This window comes from Xiphophorus hellerii, chromosome 23 (assembly GCF_003331165.1).
Source record: "Xiphophorus hellerii strain 12219 chromosome 23, Xiphophorus_hellerii-4.1, whole genome shotgun sequence".
Lineage (NCBI taxonomy): Eukaryota > Metazoa > Chordata > Actinopteri > Cyprinodontiformes > Poeciliidae > Xiphophorus > Xiphophorus hellerii.
The window spans coordinates 10,607,036-10,629,711 of NC_045694.1; the positions used below are offsets into that span (position 1 = coordinate 10,607,036).

Consider the following 22,676-nt stretch of genomic DNA (forward strand, 5'->3'; position numbering starts at 1 on the left):
TTTTCTAGATGCATAAAGCTGGTAGAAACACCCTAAAAAAGACCTGCAGCTATAATTGCAGGACATTTTGCAAAATATCAGGCTTTCTGCAGACTTCACCAACTCAAATGTAAGACTTTTGAAGACCATTTGACAAAATGCTGAAAATATTTATAAGCTTGGAAAACTATTGAGGATTCACTACAGCATCGTCCAGCTAACCGGCGATAAATTGCTCTTATCCATAATAGAAGAAAAAAAAAGTAGCTGGCATTGGTATATTAGCAGCTAGTTAGCAGTAGCATCAACCACCTCGAGTCACAGAATGTCAACTTCTGTCTGACAGAAAAGTCCTTCAAGAAAAAAATCCAAGCTCCATAGAATATACTAGATTAAATAGTTCTGCCACAACAAAACTTCAGACCTGAGATTAACAAACTTAATGCCAAATTGCAATTTTAAAATTTTTAAAAAAAATTAAGACATTTTAGGGATGCACAGACATCCCAAATAGAGGCTAAGTAACTTCTGAATGCAATTTATAATGAATTGGATATCAACACTTTACACTTGAGTGGGTGAATACAAATGCACAACACACTTGCAGTTTTTATATGTAAAATGTCCAAAAACATTTATAATTTTCCTTCTTCAAACCTTATAAAAAAAAAAGCTGAATTTAAAGTATGTGGTTGCAAAACTGAAAAAATGTTAAAATTTTAAACATTTGTTCACTGACCTGCACTGCATATGAGATAGCCAGGCCTGCGTAGGCTGGAGGTATCTGACTCTGCATGAAGACAATCAGAAGTGCCACAGCAGTGATAAGGGAGATGCTGATGAGGTCCAGGCGAACAGCCAGCCAGCGCATAGCGCAGCTAAAGAGGTAGTTGGTGGCCTGGTTGGTGTCCAGCAGCTCCTGGTATCTGTAGAGAAAAGAAAAAAGACAGTGATTGTAAATCTATTTCAGCAAGCATGGCTCTGCACTGCAGTGCTTGCTGAGGGCAAAACTTCTAGCATGGGGTTTAATATATTTATAGGGAGAAGAGCAAAGAGAGAAACTACAAGAGGAGATAATGTGATCTTAAAGTTTAATGACGTCTGTCGAGAACAAATAGCCTTGACTTCACCTGTCGAGGAAGCTGTGCCCTCTTCCATACGCATGTATGGTGGAAAGTCCCTGCAGACTGCTGGTTATATGAGAGGTGAACGGTGACTGGCTGATGTTCTCCAGGCGCTTCAGCTCGCGAATGAAAACTCTGAGAACAGACAAGGACGCGGTTTGAATTTCAACTTGAAACAAGCTAATCATTTTTGGTAAAGCACGTAGCTGAAATCATGCTGATTAAAACTCCAGAGGAGCATGAAATCGTTATTCCGCTTGGATTTGTTTCCCTGAATTCCCATGAAAATTCACTTCAATCATCATCAGGTCCGAAAACACGCCAGAACCGCTGGTTGGAGGGAAAATATCTGATTAATGTGTAAATAATTAGCTTTAAACTTTCCCAAACTTGAATGTAATTTATCATTTTAAGTGATAAACTAACACAAAGAACACAAACAGCTAAAAGAAAATAGAGCATTATTATAGAATTTTGAGAGGATTTTTTTGCCAGGAAATAATCTGTTAGATGAAACTGTTCGCCATACTTCTTTGCCTCCGATACTTTTGTTGGCGTGTTTATAAGAATTGATATCCAGGTTTTAGTATAGATTCTCTCTGGACTTGGACTAGGCCATTTTAAAACATGAATATGCTCTGATCTAAACCATTCCACTGTTGCTCTGGCTGGATGTTTAAGGTTTATTATCCAGCTGTAAGGTGAACCTCTGATCCAGAATAATTTTTTTTGTAGCATGTAGCATGTTTTCTTCCAGGATGTCCCCAATATTTACTTCCACTCCAAGTGAATACTGAAGAAAGAATAGCAAGAGGGATTGCTCCAACTCATACAGTTTAAAAGACAATTATCCCTGACACAGACCAACTCTGTGTAAACTTCTGAATTTAAATACAGTTACAAAAAAATCTACAAAACATACAGGTTTTCTTGCATTTAGCAAATGGAAATAATTTTGATAATTCTAACTCATCTTAAACAAGAGAAGTTTGGTTTGGTTTAAATTCAGACAGTGAGAAAAAAAAAAGTCATTTTGTAAATATGTGTATGTAAATATTTACTTCTTTGTGTGGTTCTATACTGTGATTTTAGTGTAGGACAAAGAAGGTCCTACACTAAAACACAATAAAATTTGTAGTGAAAAGGGTTAAAAATACCCTAAATAATATGAAGGGTGAATCATGGAAACCAAAGCGCAGAGGGAAGTTTGAAACCTGAATGAAACATGAAGCTTTGCGACAGTGAGTCAAACCACTTTAAAAACTAATGCATGATTCATTTCCATTGAACTGGTATGGGAAGTTTTCTAAAACCTCAAAAGGCGAGTTGTCATATTAACACAGAAATACAGCTGAGGAGGGAGGCGAAGGAAAATTGGTGAATAAAGGAGAGGAAAATGCTTAAGCTCTAATGATGCTGCAGTAGACAGGTAATGATGAGGCGCGATGTGCCCCACAACACAGCATTTGTTTTCCTGATTGGTTCTTTCTCACCATGCAACGCTGAGGCACACTCTTTATAGACGAGAGTTTTTGACGCAGAAGTGCGAGGAGAAGAGGTTTACCGAAAGAGGTAGAGTTCTACCTCTGTCTGCCAAGACAGAAAAGGAGAGTTTGGGAATTACAAGTCTCGCATGAATCATTTGGCTTCCTCATAAAAGTTTGTGAGGAGACGAGGAAAGAACATGACACTTGCTCCCTTCCAGGCAGCCACACACACAAACTTGTTTATGCCCTGGGCAGTTTAACTTCAGAAATCCCAGAAATAAAGCATTTTTAAAAGTGGGTAATTTCAATGGGAGATCCACTTTTATGTAACAGCCCTCTATATCCTGCCTGGGATGTGGCGACTTTGTAAGATGGTCCATTTTAAACAGCGATGCTGAGGGTTATCGCTACTTTCTATTAACCACTGGGAATCAGCTTAAGTCTGCTGTTTATTACAGCTTATATTTAATTCCTCTTGCATTTTACATCAATTAGATGTTTTTAATTAAAGTGATTTCTGAAGAGGCCAGCTGGAGTCAGACCTGATTAAAGAAATACTGAAATTCAGGTATTAAATGAGACCTATGAAAAGAAGAGAAAATGCAGTGCCTTAAAGTTGTTTTCAGTTTGCCAGCTGAAGCCAGAAGTTTACATACACAGAATAAAAAGACACACAGACATTTTCTCTCACCATTTCAAGTTAAATCTGACCAAACTTCATTTCTTTGAAGACATTTAGAAGGAACAAAAGTATTTGCTAAATTTTACAACAATGAAAGAGCTTTATTTATTAGTTACACATAAAATCGCAATAAAGTAACTTATAATAGTGAAGTGGAAGGAAAATTATTGTATTTGAACAGTGTTGTACATGTGTATTTCCATAATAAAATAAAATCAACAGACTGCCTTCAAAAGTTATTAAAAAAGTCAAGTGTAATTTAGTCTCACTAAATAAAGCTGCTGAAACTGAACACATCTCACAATATGCTGTGAAAATGCTTTTCAGCATTAAGAAGAGGAAAGCTGCCTCAGGTTTTAAGCTTTATTTTGTAAAAATAAAATAAAATAAATACTCCACAATTCTGCACTACTTTTATGTGGCCCACCACATTAAATTCTAAGAAAATAAACTGTTTGTGGTTGATGGAATGTAAAAGATAAAACATTTATCTTTCAGTTATGGCAAAATGTTTGAGTTTTAAATGTTTTTCTGTCCCTCACAGTGTAATCACTGCCATGAGCTTCATGTGGAATAAAAAAACGCTTAGCTGTCAGTGAGAAAAATTCCCAGACAACCTTTCCAAGAACCGGAGAGATGAGAGTCTGACCTGGAGATACGATTGATGACACAGAGGAAGGCACCCAGGGGTAAGATGGAGATCAAGAACCAGGGGAAGACCATGCCCACCATCCCCAGGCAAAACAGCACCAGAGTCAGGTTCTGCAGCAGCATTTCAGCTTGCATGGTCAGACGCACATCCACTGTGAAGATGAGAAGAGAGAGAAACCACATCAGAGGTGGTGCCAGATGTTTAGAGGCATTCTGTACAACTGAAGACCAGTTTGGCTCTTAGTCATAAACCTGTTTTGAGGCACTTTGACTAAATATAGTAGGATTAACAAAGTTAAGTCATGGGAAAAGGAAAGCTCCTCTGTTAAATAATGCATGATTTGTGTTTATATGAGCTATTTATAACTTTATGGGTTCTAACATGGCATTTAGTCTAAATACATTCATTTAATTTGACTGAAAAGCATTTAGAATCAATTTAAGCAGCAGCAGAAGCTGCTTCAGTAAAGTTATTGTTTTCTTCATTGCAGTAGTCATCGGATTGTTGTAGATTAATTTTGCTGCCATTTTTTCTTTTTACTATTGCTTTAGTTGATTAAATTATGTGGACATTATTCATGCACCACATTATTTGTTTGTGCTGAGAAGTGAACTTTAATTCTACCATTGTAATACTTTTATTCTTTTCTTTTCCAGTCATTCTGCTTACGAGTCAGACAGCCTTACGTTTGACTCTATAAAATAGAGAAGGTCACAGCTGGCAAGCCCAGATCATCGTCCCTCCACCACCGTGCTTGACTGATGACATGAGGAGTTTGTCCTAATCTGTTGGGTTCTATAATGGCCAAACATGGCATTTTACAGTCTTTTTGGAGAATGAACTTCAATATTTAACATGTCAGCTGAGGGTTACAGAGTCTGAGACGAACACTTTGGAGTTTTCTTCTAGTTTTCCCACTTCATTTTGCTCAGAAATGACCAAATGTTCATCTCAGACTTTGAAGGCCTCAGTTCATTCTCTAAATAAAATGCCATATTTGTCCCAGGTTGATGGGTAGCAACAGATTGCTGATGTCTTCGCTCCTCTGGCATTCGGTCAAATACACAACAGGATGTTCTAGACGTGCACGCTGACAAAAGTCCTGCTTATTCCAGTAGTGGACAGACTGATGTTGACCATTTAATCAAATGCATTTGCTCTGCAGTGCCTTAATCTGCACATTTAAGTCTACTGATGTTTAAATATGGGTGAAAAAGTTGTTGGTGACGATCAACAACCTGGCTAAGACTAAAAAAGTTAGAATTTCCAAATATTTTTTACTAAAAGATGCCCTTGGAGTTCCCGTGTTAAAAGGTTTGCCTTTGCACTTTTACTGAATTTTACATGAAGCTCAAATGCTCTTATATATAAATCTTTTCAACAAAAAAGTGAAAGAATGACATGGGTTTTGAACAAAAGCCAAAAATGCAGCAAAAAAACTTGACGCACAAAGAAAAGACAAGTGGAGTGGATAACGGAGAGCAACTCGCAAGGGAAACACTCTGCCAAATCACACTGTGTCTCTGCACTACACCTTGTCAACCACGGTGACTTCACTGACTGAGATCCCTCCTGGGGGAGAGGTTCTCAGTCAAGGCAAATCAAGCCTCACCCTCGTCCATGTCCCTGGAGAAGCGGGTCAGGATGCGACCCAAAGGCGTCGTGTCGAAGAACCGCATTGGGCTGAGAAGGAGCCTGTGGAACAGCTTGTCATGGAGAGCAGAGGCGGCCTTCATGGTGCACTGTCAACGCAGATGAGAAGTCATGTTTGAACATGAGACCTGACATGTAAACAAACAACTTGAACAAGCAGACGGCAGCAGTCATAGGTTGGGGGGTAAATCACTCAGCGATCGAGTCGCTCAATCCAGCGGCAGCCACATGTTACCAACACCAGCACTCCATATGCTGTGCATGTGTGAGGAGCTGGTTGGCTGTTTTCCTTCGGCTGTCAAATCCCAATTTATAATGAGTTTCTGGGAGGCCTACATAAAGGTTGCGACCCAATTCGCAAAAGACATTTCACCGATTGGACAAAAATTACATGTGGCAGCAAAGAACAAATTAATTCTATTAATGGAATATTTAACACTCACAAAGATCTCATCGCAGCTAGAGGTAAAGAAAGATCATCCATCTTTGAAAAATTAGCAATTTCAAGTGGCACGCATTAACGTGGGGGGGAATAACCTCCACGATGTTGTGTCAGAATGGGTTAGCGTGAAAAAGCGGACATGAACCCGAGGGGGGCGCTGACATAAGCACAAACTCTTTTGTTGATTTCTGTTTTTTAATTCAATCCCAGACAGACACGCACTGCCTTCGCAAAGCTGTGAAAAGCCGCAGTGGACAAATGCTAAATGTATTTGGCCTGCAGCTACTTTCCATTATGACGCTGCACCCATGCGAGCATGAAAAGTCACAATTATAGAGGAGCATGAAACCGTAAAACACTAATAACGTGAAGATTTTCAACTAAAGTTCATCTTCAGTGTTTAAACAGAAAGAGAATGATTTAAAGATGCTTACCTTGACAAACACCAACCCCCTCACAGTCTTCAGAAATAACGCTGCTCCCATGGAGACAACATAAACAGTGGAGTAATACTGAATATGGGGGTTGAGCCTCATGCTGTTGCTCTCCGTCGTTTCATTTGCAGAGATTAATGATGTGTTCTGAGGGCAGATGGAGCAACAAATTACAAACAGAAAGAAAAAAGAAAAATTCCCCATTTTGCTCCCTAATGAAATTGAGAAAAGCACAGTTTGGCTTTCAAAAAAGTACATCAAATCCAGCCGGCCTGGTGACGTTTACTATTCAGAGCACATGCCTTCCGCGTCGACTCCTTGCTTTGCTGCACATCTGTTTCTCAACTGCTCGTGCTTGTTTTTAATTAAGTTTACCGAGGTGCGGTTATTTTTTTTAATCGCGCGCATTCAGATTAATTCTCAGCCTGTTGCCACAACTCACTGAAGCAGAGTAGTTAGTTTTTCTCTGGGAGTCAAACGCAAGCTAAAGAGAGGTGTCTGCAATCCCTCTGCAAAAGTATTCCCACGCTTTAAACCAACAGAGGCCAAGTCCAGTCCTACAGAGCAACTAAACTGCAATTTTTAGATGCTTCCCTTCTCAGACACACCTGTGTGTGTGATTGGTTTGTCAAAGAGAGTTGCAGGTTAATATCTCTGGTTAAACATTTGTTATGATACAAACGCAAACTTCAATGTATTTTAATGTGATTTTTTGTGACATAGCAATGCAAAGCTGAGAGAAATCTAAAATGTGTGGGCTACATTTTTATTCAGCTCCTTCTACTGCAATACCCCTGGATAAATGCAGTGAAATCAATTAACCAATTAATTTATCATTTACTATGAAAATGTGTTGTTGTGACAAGAATTCTGATTTATTGTTGTCTTGATAAATTTTAATCAATGCTGTTAAAAATCAAAACAAAACTGACATTATCGGGAGCTTCCCTGGGGACTAAATCGATGTCGCTTAGTATGAGCATTAAGGTGTCCCAAAATTCAAGGATTACTCAAACATGCATGAATGAGCCAAAACACTCCAGGAATGTTTTTGAGTAGGAAATAAATTATAACATATATAGAATATTAAACAAAATTTCTGTTTTATGAAAAATTGCCTCCTAACTTACCCCGCTGCCCTGCCTGATCCAGTGGCTCAGCCACCAGTTGCTAAAGGCTATGCTGCCGGTTGTTGAAAGGAAGAAGACGATGTTGATGATAAAGACCAGTGGCCCTCCTGCAGCTTTAATGTATGCTCCATAAACCGACCAGGCGACTGCACCAGAGCCTTTTTCTTCTGCCTTCATCAGATGCTCTGAAACAAAAGATCAAACATAAAAGAATTATTTAATACATATCAACATTCAGCTTTAATCTCACATGTAACAGGAATAGACAGCGTCTTTCACCTCTGCGCTTGCTTTCCACCTTTGGCTCAACCTTGGCAACTTCAGCAGAGCTGTCAACTGTTTTCACAGCTTCCTTCCTCAGTTTATTCTTTAAATTCTCTTTCACAATATTCTGGAAGACAAATATGAAAATAACAGCTCAGATTCGGAAAAAAAACAACAATCAGTTTAGTGCCATAATATCACCCTGGATTTAAACAGAGATATAAGTGACAGTCTTTTTGCAGTTCACCAGTGAAACGATTCAACATAAATAATGAAAGACCTTGTATACATTAACATTTCTCTGCTATTGGGCCCGACTATCTGTACTCATGCATTATTCAGCTTGTAATGTTCTGTATTGATATGCATCGAGGGGCAAAGATCCTTTATTCAAAGGAGCAGGCTTTGTCGCGCGTGTGGCCCTGGCCTTACCTCCTGTTGCATGCTGTTGAATAAGGTAGCGTAGTCACGCTCTTTACTCATTAGCTGTGCATGGTGGCCGTGCTCAACAATTTGCCCGTCCTTCATCAGGATGACATCATCACACTCGGGTAGATACTGAGAAAGAAACAAATAAAAAGGTAAAAGGGTTGCAGCTGTTGTTTATAGACATGTAAAACAGACATAAAAACAGGAAGACTTAAATTCAAATGGTTCATGGTTGTTTTAGTATGATTGGAAAAACGGGTCATAAAAGAACATTTCAAAGGCCAGACTTTTCTGTAAAATCAATGGCACTGACTTTAGATGCCATTCATCTTAAAAAGAACGACATGTCATGGTAAGTTTTTTTCTATTTCTCTTGCTGTTTTGTTACAAGTCGATATTTAATCAAGACAAAATCTGCCCATCAAAAAACAAACTTTCCCGCACACATACGACTGATGACATCACATAAGGCCAAAACTGATCAGAGTTATTTTGACACTAATCGTTTTTGCTTCCTGTATGTGTTTAATTAAATTCCTCCATCAAAAGGTGCTGCTTAGTGTTATTCTGCAGGATTGCTGCAAAATGTATGTGAGGACACGTGGAGAATTTGGCAGCAATGATAAATAAATAAATGCTGTAAAATAAAAGAAATACATTAATTTCATTAGTAAAATAATCAAATATAAGTCAATCTAAAGTAAAATCTAAAGTTATTTACAATGTGTATATGCACATAAGTACAAAGTTAATAAAATGCTGAAATAATTAATTAAAATTTGATTCATTTGGGCTAAATTTAATATTTTCTGAACAACAATCCATTCAGATTTTATTTAAACTGTCATTAAGTCTTTTGAAACAGACAAATGGTTCCTTAACCTGCATAGCAACACAAGTTTAGACTGTAGTAGGCTTAGCTCCGCCCACTGACTTTGAAAGGTGAGGCTAAAAGTTAAAATAATTTACGATGTGATGCAACACAGAAATATGGAACAGTTATATACACATTCAACTTATGATAAAGGCAAATTTTAATATGTAATTTTCTTTGTTTTATTAATTGAATAATGCAATTCTTAATCATTTTATTTACCTAAATTATTAATTAATTAACAGATTTTAAATTGTATTTAAATGACCACATCTATAAATATTTACTTAACTTCTTAATGCATTGAATCATGGCACTTTTTACCTTGAATACAATAAAAACATATGGAAGTGGACTGTAAAGAGGATTAGGATAGAGTGAGATGGCAAAATTTCATCATCGAAGATCAATAGAGACAATTTTGAGTCACGCTCCAATAATTTACTTGCATTCTGATAAGATGCATTCAATGATTTTCAAGTCCCAGTCAAGCATCAACTGCTATGCCTGCTGAAAATAATCACCAGGTAGACTAAAAATGAGCCAAATCCTATCAGACTCCAGTCATGCACCTGGAGTCCAGCCTTTGCCTTCACCATCATTTAGGTAAATGCCAGAGGAAGGAGAAGGAGGAGAAAAAAACCCCATCACTTGGCAGCCAGAAAGAGAGACTTCTAGCAAAAGCTAAGGTAATAAAGGTTCAGACTGCCACTGTTCTGGCAAATCACATAACTAAAAATGGAGAATTGGATATCAGTTGTGTAGCGGATATGGACATAGATCTCAGACTTTTCTTTAAGTGTAATGAAAGTCTGTACCATATCACAAACATGCACTGAAGTTGACAGATGGTTCTGACCTGCAGCTGGTGTGTTACAAACAGAACAGTTTTCCCTTTGGCCGCCCCACGAATGGCCCTGCTGAAGATGTGTGACCCCACGCAGGCATCGACTGCACTGAGTGGGTCATCCAGGAGGAGTACGGGTCTCTCACTGTAGAGAGCACGAGCCAGGCTCAACCTCTGACGCTGCCCGCCACTCAGGTTAGCGCCTTGTTCTCCAATCTGCATGAGAAATATCAAACTAAGCACCTTGTGATATTTAGTGAATAAAATACGAGGCGTCCTGTAAGTGAGAAAATACACAAACCTCAGTCATATCTCCATATGGAAGTTCAGCAAGATCTGGGAGAAGACAGCATGCTTCCAGCACGGCATTGTATCTGAAGTGGAAACAAATGCAAAAAATCCCTCAGATGCTACAAATTTAATCTTAAGATTTGTTTTACTGTAACTCAGAATGAGATTTTTACTTGTCTGAGTCAAACTCATTTCCAAACAAGATGTTCTCCTTTAGAGATTCGTTGAGGATCCAGGCATGCTGGGAAACGTAAGCGAAGCCACCGCTTGTGGCAACTCTACCTTCTACCAGAGTCATCTGTTGCCCAAAAACAGAAAAATAGAAGCAAAGAAAACACTAAATGATAAATTTTCTGCTTTTTCTGGGATTATCGTGCTTATTAAACAAAGTCACTGAATCAAACCTGTCCAAGTAAAGCCGACAGAAGTGAGCTCTTCCCACTTCCGACACTTCCACAGATTCCAACCAGGGATCCCTTCAATTAGAAAACTTAAGATTAGGGTTTGCTGAACTGCTGAAAAACTCTACAAATACCCTGGGTTTATTTGTAGAGTTACCGTTTTGACTCGCAGATTAATGCGGTGCAGGGTCTTGTGCAGCGGCGGACGTATGCTCTGGGTGGAGGAGATGGTGCTTTGCGGGCTCTCCTGCTCCATGTTTGTGAGGAGACTTTGCCCATTGGGAGCATCTTGACTTGCCTTGTTGTTGTCTGTGGAAATGTAGAGGCTGAGCTTCTCCCTGCGCAGCACTCGCTGTATCCCACTGCGCTTCTTGGGAGGCGGATTTGACTTTCTAACAGGGGGCCGCGCCTTCTCCCAGGCCAGAGTGGCGTCCAGAAACTCTACTGCGTTGTTTGGATCCTCTGTTTTGGCTAAAATCATCTCTCTGTCCTCCATCATGAAGAGCCTCTGTGAGGTTAAACAAAACTAGAATTTATCACAGTTTCACTTTTATGATTGCCTTAAAAAAAAATTTCACATGAGATTTATCATTATTTCTGTTACATAATGATTGACTTGCACCGCACTGATGACTGCATTACAGAGCCTAATGCTTTTAAGTACAGTCTGGCCTGTCATTAAGCTCTTCAGCACGTTATAATTCATGCTTTGGAGAGAATTTAGAAAGGAGCTTGGACCCTCTGATGCATCTTTGGCAGAAATGTCTGCTTACTTAACCCCAGCTGGCACTAGGAAACCTCTCTCACCAACATGTGACTTTCACCGTGTGTTGGGAAACATGATATCAAAGCATCAGTATGCGGGTCAGGTGGAAAGGTCTGTAGCAACAGGATCACCTTTTCATTTGTTCTAGGTAGAGGCCACTTGCCGATTCTCACACAATATCAACATTCTAAGTTTATTTTAGATTTTCAGCCCCAAAAAAGGCTTTTACAACTTTCCTCATTTTTATATGTACCACGACATTTTAAAATGCTTTGCAAAATTGGTCACATTGTTTGAACATTTTCTCATTTCACCAACTTTAGTGTGTTTTATAGGGCTTCAATGTGACAGATTAACAAAATAGTGGATATTTGTAATGCAAATCAAAGGTTATACAGTCTTTTTTTTAAATAAAAATCTGTCAAGAAAAAACGGTGGCATGTTTCAGTGTTTCACCATGGGAATGTTTGTGGTAAACTGGAAGTATGACTCCTTATGGGTTTCTTTTAACAATGCCGCTCTCATATAAAGACCTGATTTGTAGGGTTTGTAGTTAGTAATCCATGTGTTCTCTATCTCTGACATCAACTGTAAGGTCCAGATAGAGAATCGGAAATTAGTCATCCTACCAATACTGAATCCCTGATCCACCTGTGGAGCTGAATGACAATGTGACACAGGGATATAATACAAAATGAAGACATCGGCAAAAACCACAGGCTTCTGTGGTTAGCGCAGCAAGAGCAGACACGCCGCTTCAGTTTCTAGAGTCCATCTGATTAGAAAAAGTTTGCTCAGCAGAATAGGATGCAGATAAAAACATGTTGAAGACGGCACACGACTGTGCTTGCATTAAAAGCATTACATAGATTTGAAAAGGTTAGAGACCCCTTCAAAGGTCCCCCACACTTCTTACATAATTCTTAAGTGAATATTTTGTTTCTGGAATTAAATAAAATGCTGTGTAAGCATTCTGTTGGAGGATCAAATCATGTTTGATCCTCCAACAGAATCCTGTCCTGTCAACAGATTCTCCTACCCGAGCTGTGTCTGTAACTTAACTCTGATTTAAACTTCTCCATAACGTTATCTCTGATCTGTCTGGTGTGCTCCATTAGTTGTGCTTGATTTTATTTAGATTAAAGGTTAGTCTACCACAAAAATCCCCATGTACAGGCATCGTATATTTTCTGTAGACGTTTCTATCTTTCTCACCTGAAATCTACTGACTGCGACAGCCCCCTCCGACAGGGATCTTACAGCCAGAGGTGTGACTTTCAGGGCAAAGGTCATGGAGTTGAAAACAGCAACTACAGTGAAAGCCTTATGAATAATAGAAAAAAAAAGGTTACTTGCAGCATGTTTTTCTCAGTTATGAAGCCAACACAACAAAGCAATTTGAATGGATTCATTAGGCAGTGACAGAGATGTTGTTTGAAAACAGTTAAAAAACAAAACACGTCCAAAGCTGACAATGTACAGTTATGGTATGAATACCTCAGCTGCAGTGAGGTCATAGCCCAAGGCCATATGCAGGGTGAAAGTGCACACACTGGCTATCACGACGACTATAGGAGCCACTCCCACTGTGAGACTCTGGACGACCCCGGCTCTCTCCAGTATACTCCTCTCTTCTGATCGCACCTCTGTGGAACAGACATGAAAAAGAGAGATCACTAAGAGGACAGGATAAAAACTAAGTAAAGTAGGGGCTCCCAAAGGGTCCGCCAATGAACATTTAATCAACAGCACCCCTAGAGTCACTAACCAGCACAACATGCATGGAAAAACAGATCCAAGAGGGACTACAAGAGCCCCTCTTTTGCAGGAGCTTAAAAACCTGCAGAGACTTGATAACGCTCCGGGCCTGAAGCCCAAAAACTGACCCGTTCCTCCATGTTTGTATCTACTGAATGCATACGCTGGCTGCTTTGTTACCCGGGCGCACTGGGCGCCAACGCAGGAACAAAATGCTTCAGCATCTTAGGCTCCAGTAGTACAGTGTGTGAAATATGAAAATTCCCTCCTCCGAGTCCTCATGGAGCATCTTATTCCCCGTTTGGATTCCCTTTAGATGAATTTCTGTGTGAGCAGCAGAGAATGAGTCACACACCCAGGCCAAATACCCTGATCATCCATGTAATGGTGATACTAATTGAAAGGAATGGCACTGTAACCCGTAAGGCTCATAGGTAATTAAACTGAATACCAATTATTTATCACTGTAATAGGTCATCACAGAACAGCAGTAAAACTGAGTCCCACTTGATTAATTTGGAGAACGATTAAAAAGATCCTTATCTGTAAACATATCACGACACGGAGAGAAAGGCTGCGCAAAATTGTTTAAGAATAAAATCTCAGATTTTATTTTTTTTTAGAACAAACTTGATTTCCGATTTTAACCATTTTTTCCTCATTTTGTCCTTAAAAGTGCCCTATTATGCTTCCTTGAACAGGTTACGATAGATTTATGGGCTGTACAGAACATGTTTATTACATTTTTTGTACAAAATTATTCTTAGATAATGAGATTTTAGTCTGCTCTTTGAGTTCCTTTCAGAATGAGCCGTTTTAAGCTGCTGTTGGCCACGCTTTCCACTCAAAATTTACACTCGCCTGTGAAAATGGGTACAAACATATGCACAGTTATACAACTGCCCCACTTCTTCTAGAAGGAAGAAGTGGGGCCTCCTGCACAATCAACAAGAATTGGTCAAATGGTTTCTGAACGGTAAATCAACAACAAAACGTTTGTCTTCATTCAGCCATTATACAGAACATATAACCATAAAACCAGCTGACCAAATGTGCTGGAGGTCCCCTTGTGTTGTTAGGTGACAGGCAGGACTTGGATGTGGTTGTTAGGTAGCAGCTCAGTGTGACTCACCAATTGGGAAGTTTTTGAAATGGCTAATTTTCCAGACACTAAAAAATGGCTGGGTGGTTTACTGCATGCGTTCGAGCTGTTTTTAGAAGCCGTGAGACCCAAACGGGAGTATAAAAATATGCATAAAAGAGATTTTTTCATGATAGTCCCCTTTAAAAAAAGTACAAATGACAGAGAATATCTTAAAAAAACTGGTTCAATCATTCTTCCTGTGAGTTGACCTGAATTCAAAGCTGAAATAAAAAGAATCAGCAAAACACATTTATCAAAGAAAGAGGGTAACTCCTGGGCGGGCAAAAATCGCTCTGAACTATGGTAAAACCAGAAGTGCATTAGTGAAAAAAGACAATCCAGATTTTCCAAACATTAACACCTACATAGAGATAGAAAACATCTTAGAAAGGCACTGAGATTTGGGGTGATGAAGAAATCTCCTATCATTTGCAGGTGACTGATATTAAAAATAAAGTGAACATGAACCCACAGAAGAACAAAGCAGCTCTGGAGTCTTCAGAGAAGCACAAAAAACAGGAAACAGGCCCTTGCATGTAAACGCTGAGTCATGTAGGAAGTCGACAGGCACTCACTGTGAACGTTCTGAGAGAACGCGTCTTCCCAGCAGTACATCTTGATGAACTTTACGCAGCCCAGAATCTCGTTCATGAGCCTCACCCGGCGGTCAGTGACCGCCACGCACTTTCTGCGGAAATACGCCGTCAGCCTCGACGCGAGCATCTGTCCAGACGGCAATGGGGGGAAAAAATGATGACAGAATAAGTGGCAGGAGAGGAAATGAAAGCAGACACACTTGTATTAGCTGAGCTGTGGGGCCTCTCCGGGACACCAGAGTGATAAACGCCCTTCACATGAACACCAAAGTCTCTGGCTGTGCCTGAGGTGTAATTGGAGTAATTTGACGTTAACAGCTCAAAAGGTGATGGGAGATTTATGTTCACATCGTTATGATTCTATTAAGAGTGCTGGTGGGGTTCTTGAAAAGTCTGTAGAAACTATTGCAAAAAAGATCTAGTCAGCAGTAGAGTTTGTTGTTTTCAGTTCTTTGAAATTTCCTCTTTGTTCCTCTTGAACTGTTTAATATTTTCTCACATTACAAGTAGACATTTAAATGTAATTTACAGGAATTTTATGTGACAGATCAATACAAAGTAGTCTATAAATTAGTGGTGTAAGGAAAGCAATACATGTTTTTTGTCAAGATCCCTCAGACTTTGGGTTTGCTATATTGTGGTATTCATATTCTGCTTCTGTGTGTTCTTTCAACTACTTATCCCATTTGCTCAGAGATATCTCTGTCTGCCCTTCATTTGAGTCTGCGTCATTACATGACAGTTTTTCAACTTTTTTACAAATAAAATGTATAAAATATCTGCATGCATTTTTTGTCCAGCCCCCTTTACTCTGAGGCCATTAAAGAAAAAGAAGTGCAACCAAGGCATTCATAAATCAGCTAATAAGTCAACAGAGCCTACTTATATGCAATTGTCAGTAAAAAAAAGAAGAAGGTAAAAGTAATTTTATTTATATAGCACATTTTCAGCAACAAGGCAATGCAAAGTGCTTGTATAAATACCCCTGGCAGCATCATGCCGTGTGGTGGCTTGTCTTTAGTAAGAACAGGGAAGCTGGGTAATGGGAAGAAGGACGGAGCTAAATTAGGCAGTGGTGGCCCCAAAGGGAGGCAAGACAGGGCCATGGACCCCTCTGGAAAAATGCTGGTCAATAAGTCAATAAATAAATACAAAATAAATAAATAAAATTTTCAATTTTACTTTAGCCGTCTTCCCCTTCAATTTTTACCAGCTTGGTCTGACCACATCTGCGACAATTTTCTAGGGATGCCATTGAAATTAGGTTAATAATGGAACAAAATCTGCTAAAAGCTTTGAAACGCTAAATAGAAATAAATCCCAACCTTCATCTCCACTGCATAATGCTGCCACCATATAGTTGCAATGACTTGTAAAGTAATTTGTGGGGAGAGGTGAATACAACAACACAATTGTCAGATTTATGTTTTGCTTTGAAAACCAAAGCATTTTTTTCCAACTCACAATTGTGCACCACTTTCTGTTACTCTATCACACAGAACCCCATTGTATTCCATAAAGTTTGAAGTTTAACACAAAACATGACAGGATTTAAGGAGCATAAAGACTTTTGTAAGACACTCTGATGGACACAATGACTGGCACACAAAGCATCACATTCTCCATAGTCTCAACAAGAAGTCATACCATAGTTGGGTAGAAGACAATGAAAATGGCTGATCCCAGCAGAGCTGTGGGGCCCAGGAAGTAGGCAGTGTAAGAAAGGCCGAGTATTCCCACCAAGGGCCCTCCAGCCAGCAGGCAGCCCACTGACACCGCTTCATACAGCCGCTGGCCATCACTGGAGCAGATGTTGATCAGCTGGGCAGGGAAAGCAAAGACAATTCCTTGTGTTTATTGATTTAAGCTGAGTGACTAATTTGTACAATTTGTAAGGAAATGATCAGGATTGGTGGACTGGTCAATCATCTCAACCATCAAGATGTGACTCTATTCCCTCTCCACAGATGCCACCTACCTCGCCTGGGGTGATGTCTTTAGTGTTGCGCAGGCGGAGGATCTTCTGGAAAGCAAATGTAAGTGCTGCCCCACGGAGGCGCGCAGCGGTGCGGTAGTTTACAGCCCACATGAGCGCCAGAGACCAGGAGCGCATCAGCTCCATGAGGAAGATCCCGACTACCAGAGCCAGGCCGTACTGCACGGAAATCTGGGAGCTCTGGGAATATTCCAGGAGTTCTCGGACCAGCAGAGCCTAAGTGTGGACAGAAACGAGGAGGGTAAATATAGCAGCGAAAAAAGAAAGACATGAAAGAAAAACTGCATAGTTTAGAAAATATGATAGAGTGTTTCCATTATTGAAAAGGAAATAAGATGAGAAATAGTAGCTCCAAAGTAAAATAGTTCATTCAATACCAGCTACACTTAGGCTACATAATCACAGAACAGCCAAATGGGACCCGAATCTGATTTTGTTTTGTCCACATGCAACCCATATTTGACTTTTTGACCCATTTCCAGTTTATTTTCCATTAGATTTCTCATTTAAAACATCAATGATGCCACGACACACTGTAACAGGGTACTCTAGGGTTTTGGAAGTAAAATAGGTCCACAGCCTCCCAAGTCCCGCAGAGTGCTCAACAGTGAGTATGAGGTGTGTTTTAATTTCACACCTAATTTTCCTGGAGTGTTTTTTACCCAACAGTTCAACCCTGAGGTGCTAGGTTTGATTCCAGGCCCGCTTTCAGCCCCCTAGAGTTTGTAGGAGCAGTCAAGTGATGATAGGATCCATTTTGTTAACCTTAGAATCAGGTGTCTGCTTTCTGCAGATACCTGTATGAACAGCCTGGATGAAAATCAGCACCTCCAAATTCAAGACCATGGTTGTGAACGAGAAAAAGATAGAGTGTCCTTTCCGGGTCGGGTACGAGGTCCTACTCCAAGTGTCTGGGGAGAGGGAAGCCTGGGTCTCTCTGCTTAGGCACTTGTCCCTGTGACCCAACCCCAGCAGAAGCAGAATAATGATGGATGGATCTATAAAACCACTAAAGCCATGAAAAAGCTAGCCCTATTCTCACCTGATCGAAGAATACAACTGGAATTAAAGTCCTAGTAGAGCTTAACAAACTCCACAAGTCTAAATTTGTCAGGCACACTCAGAAAAGCCTTTTCTGTCCAAAAAACACAAACAACTGGTTGGCATGTAGATGGTGTCTAATGCCTATTATGAAAACCACTGGCAACACCCAAAATGCTACCATGCAGCACTTTTCTAACAGGAGTCAAAACATTTTTTTTTCTGCAACCCTTACTACCCTGCTCACAAAGATGTCAATATAAATATGGATCAGCCTAGTGGCCAGGGGCTAAAAGAACTGGACTCAGTGTCATATCACATTTATAACCCAGGGAACGCCCTGGGTTACTGATTAGAAGTGAACTAGAAACCTCTAGAAACTTTGGTCAACTAAAGAAAAGGAAAATATAACATTTAAACAAATGTTTCAGTATCCAGTAAGATAATATAAGTCCTCTGTCAGGTATTCACACTTTGCATGAATGTATTTACATTTTAAGACTTTCTGCATACCTTCAGAAGTGGGTGCAAATAAATGTGGCCAGTGATGCATGTAAAATCCAAGACCAGTGAAATATCTTTATCACATCTTAAACTGCAGGAAAACCTCCACACAATGCTGTTGTGTGAACATGTGCAGCAAACAGTTTAGAAAGCAATGGCAGAGAAATGCGTCACTGACCAAAGACTAAATCCAGTTAATGCTATTAGACGTTGGCAGCACTGATGAAACAAGGCAAACATACCACAGCATTAAAAATAAACTGCTAAGGGTAAGAAGGAACAATGCAAGAAAATTTAGACAAGAAGTAAATTTGAACTTTAAACAAGGTTGTGAAGTTATTTCAAATATCTGATATGGAAAGTCTAGAAATATGCACCTATTCAATATTTTCTCTGAGGGTAAATAGGCAAAAAAACAACAAAAAACAAGTAGAGACATGAAAAAGAACTACACATTTCTGACCACAAATTAATTTGAGTTTCTCCATCACCACCAAAGGCTTTGTTTTGCTTTAAAATAGTATAAAAAATAAATGTAGTAGAAAGAGTATTTGAATGGTACTCACAGGTCCAACGAAGCCTGCCACCATTGTGAGGAGGAGAGAGAAGATCGCCACCAGCATCCGGGTTTGGCAGAACCTCCAGAAAACTCTTGTCAGCGATGCCCCCTCTCGTCCACGCATTTTCAGCTCACTGTGCCACAAAAACTCGAGTCTGAAATTAAAAAAAAGAGAAAGATTCACTGCTATTGCCATATTAAAGCATGCAAGTTTGGCCTTTACAGAGGTCAAGATCATATTAAGTAAAAGAGAATATTCTATATATTGCTCTTTTGTCTTAAATTATGTACAGGTAGTGTGTCAGAATGCCAAGAATTCCTGGGGGTGGGGGATAAACAACCTGGCAGGCAATAATTCTATGTAAAAACCACAAGAGACAAGCAGCTAGTGGTGATAATAAAAAAGGTGACCTACAATATAGAATCATAAATGATGCCTCATGTAATTAGTCTAAGAAAGGTAGGCAACATGTTAAAGATGCTCTAAAGTACCTCAATGGCTGCAGAATGTGGCTTGAAGTGGATAAATATCTTGTTGGCCAAATGCTTCATGGCTAATGAGTCTATAAAGCAGCAGCGGAGCAGCTGCAGAAAGTAATTTACGCCCCAAACGACTTTATTAAAAACGTATCAGAGATAGACAGAGCATTAAGCCAGCTACACGTTCACAATGTCTGATAATTACTATTCAAATGGTGCTGAATGTAGGAAATTACAATTAAACAGCAGCCAAAAGCAGCACACACTCAGCTTGAATTAGCTAAAATGAGTGTGTGAGAAAATAGGCAGAAAAGTCATCAGCAGGAGGAAATATTGAGAATCTAGTTCAGCTCAATTTTAACAAATGAGTGACTAAAAAGTTTCTGAAAGAAAAAAAAACTTCTAAATGGAAAAAAATCCATACCTACTGTAATACTTTGAAAAAATAGAAGACAAAATATGATTTCACTTAATAATATGCCCACTATTTGCACTTTACTTTCATGTAAAGACTTTGCCATACAGTAATAAATAATAAACAATAAAAACCCTAACATGAACATAACAGTTAAAAGAAGTCTGTGTTGCAACACGAGCTCTCGTGCGTCCGCAGACTCCTACTGAAATGGAAATGAGGACACAGGGGCTACAATGTGTGCTCCACAAGCAGGACTGTTTGCTTTTTAAGCAGGAATGAAATGTTCCTAGCAGCCACCAGCCGCATGGCAAGCAATGCTGATGTTTCAAGGAAGTGTTGGACGGGACATCACGATAAAGGTTTGCACCTCACCGAGCACCAACAAGTGTCAACTCTCCCAGGGTTTCCTTTCTTTTTTTCCCTCCAAATTCTCCATCATCTCTGCAACGATTGCATAACCATCCCCGCTATGTAGGACATAACGTAAAGCATACAAACACAGCAGAGAGGCAGAGGTTCACAAATGCTTCTTTTGAGTAGTCATAGAAGAAGAAGAAATGCACTGCCAGACTCTGAACCACAATCTTGCTGCAGAGCAAGTCACGCAGTTGTCAGGAGAACTTCCTCAAAAGTCACCCTCCTCTCTATTGCCAAGTCATGCCATGGAGATGTGACGGCACAAGAGCAATGAAGAAAAGGCGTTTCGTTTTCAGTGAGGGTCTAAATGCCCTCTAATGCGCTTATTTCTAGTCTTGATGGTTCATTCAGTAAATTTGTGCATCACTATTTCTTAAGCTGTGCTTTGGCAGTCAAACAGAGACAGTCAGTGACAGCTAATTATAGTGACAGTCAGGGAGTTTGTCTGAGACTCAGGTGGAGGAGTGACATAAGCACACAAGTCAGGCAACAACTCTCACTGTAATCTTTAATCCCTGCTATACTTAGACGCTCCATCCCAACCCCAACACAGTGTTCCTGCATCAGTGTAAAGCAGAGACAGGCTGATCATCACTTAGGTCTCATGGAGCAGACTGAGCACATCTCACAAGCAACAACAACAAACTAAAGTACAGCACCTCAAGTTGGTAGTTAAAGGTGGCCATCTTTCCCAGAAGAATTTTAAGTTAAGGATGATGTGTAAATAATTTATAAGACTTACCTTCATACTTTGTTTCATATTTTATTGTCTAAAATAATTGGAAAAAGGTTATAATTCAACAATTTCTGGTCCAGACAAATGTTTGTATATTTTGTTGGGATATTATGTGTTCGAACGACACAAACTAGTGTTAATTTTATCTTATTTTTTTCCTCTTGCTAATTTTTCTTTTTCTCCTCTTTTCCAGACTAAGATGACAGGATGAGCCCTCAAAATAGAAAAATCCCAGTAGGTTTGAGTCTTTTGGGAAATAAAGCAAATATTGAGGTTAAAGTCTAAAACTAAATTAGATGGCATCAGTCCTTGTAATACTTTCACTAGCAAAAGAAAATTGAACAACTTTCACATTTCTTCAGTTCCATCTTTGAACCTATTCAAAGTCTCCAGTATTTCAGGAATAATCTGTCTTTTTACACCTCTGGTTGCTTTCAAGAGGACAATCTCACCTTTGAGAGTTGACCCCTGATTCTTCGTGGCAAGACAATCCCCACACATCATCTAAAGACAAGCTGGACTGCTTGTAGGCCTTCAGTGCCAGCGGGGAGAGCCATTGCAGAGTCATAAAAGAGAAGAGGCCGGCATTGTCAACTGGGTGCTGATGCCTGGAATAGAGCAGAAGATGTGGAAATTTGTGAGAGCCCTAAAAGTGCAGCGCTGACACGGAGATGCTATGTTATTTCTCATAGAAAAGGTGACTTTGATGGCCAGAGTCAGCAATGGGAGAATCCTGCCTGCAGTGTTTGGACAGCAATTTGCACATTCTTCACAGAAATCTGAGAAAGCAGTGAAAAACAGCAGGGCAGGAGGGGTTTATCAGGTGAGACATGCTCAAACATGGTGCTGTGTGTCACCGAGGGATAAGTTCCCATGCCTTATCAGGGCCTCCTGCTACACCCCAACAGTCAGCAGAAGACTGCTGAGTGAAGTGCACACACCATGTATGTCATATGCATTTAATAATGTCATAAAGAGAAGCATCAACATTAAATGTTTGAATTTAGTCTTGTTTCTCTTAAATCCACAGGATCAAAAGTTTAAACACTCAGCTTCCCCATCAATATTTGGTTTAATCAATCAATTAATTATGTTTATTTGCATAGCACATCTCAGCAACAAGGCAGTTCAAAGTGCTTTACATTATAAAATCGCAAAATAAAAAGTCATGAAAACAATATACAGTCACAAATCGAGAAACCAGTAACAAACGTTACATTTTGTCGAGTGTCATCATCAAAAATAATCAAAACGGGATTTAAATCTCATGAAAAAGCTACATTTCTTTATAAGCTTTGTTCCAGCCACCAGCAGTCAGCATTATACTGGAGGTCAAGACTTAAAAAGCTTAATATTAGCTGCTTTATGCATTCCAAATCCAGCCTGCTGGTGTGTTGGGGTTCGTTGTCCTGTTGGAACACAGTTATATCAAATTTTAAACCACAAAGCTAATACTTTAAAGTAATATTGACAAATTTAGAGACAGTCTTCCATTTCCACAAACCCACAGCATGATGCTGCCACCAGCATGGCTGGCTGTTGTTAGAGTTTTTTAGGGTTTGAAAGCTTTCC

General features: G+C 39.6%; 1 protein-coding gene across 1 annotated transcript in view; it reads right to left on the minus strand.

Annotated features, from left to right (window-relative positions):
* Window positions 1-22,676, minus strand: part of LOC116714074 (multidrug resistance-associated protein 5) — a 34,589-nt gene that overhangs the window by 6,797 nt on the left and 5,116 nt on the right. The window contains exons 3-22 of the mRNA XM_032554378.1: window positions 21,557-21,712; window positions 19,061-19,208; window positions 16,932-17,165; window positions 16,601-16,774; window positions 14,933-15,080; window positions 12,953-13,101; window positions 12,671-12,778; window positions 10,847-11,197; window positions 10,693-10,764; window positions 10,462-10,586; window positions 10,299-10,371; window positions 10,010-10,213; window positions 8,280-8,405; window positions 7,863-7,974; window positions 7,584-7,768; window positions 6,454-6,600; window positions 5,537-5,666; window positions 3,922-4,075; window positions 1,110-1,238; window positions 719-905 (exon numbers count right to left, since the gene is read on the minus strand). Coding sequence (XP_032410269.1) covers window positions 719-905; window positions 1,110-1,238; window positions 3,922-4,075; window positions 5,537-5,666; window positions 6,454-6,600; window positions 7,584-7,768; window positions 7,863-7,974; window positions 8,280-8,405; window positions 10,010-10,213; window positions 10,299-10,371; window positions 10,462-10,586; window positions 10,693-10,764; window positions 10,847-11,197; window positions 12,671-12,778; window positions 12,953-13,101; window positions 14,933-15,080; window positions 16,601-16,774; window positions 16,932-17,165; window positions 19,061-19,208; window positions 21,557-21,712 — 3,112 coding nt within the window. The remainder of the gene's footprint in view (window positions 1-718; window positions 906-1,109; window positions 1,239-3,921; window positions 4,076-5,536; window positions 5,667-6,453; window positions 6,601-7,583; window positions 7,769-7,862; window positions 7,975-8,279; window positions 8,406-10,009; window positions 10,214-10,298; window positions 10,372-10,461; window positions 10,587-10,692; window positions 10,765-10,846; window positions 11,198-12,670; window positions 12,779-12,952; window positions 13,102-14,932; window positions 15,081-16,600; window positions 16,775-16,931; window positions 17,166-19,060; window positions 19,209-21,556; window positions 21,713-22,676) is intronic.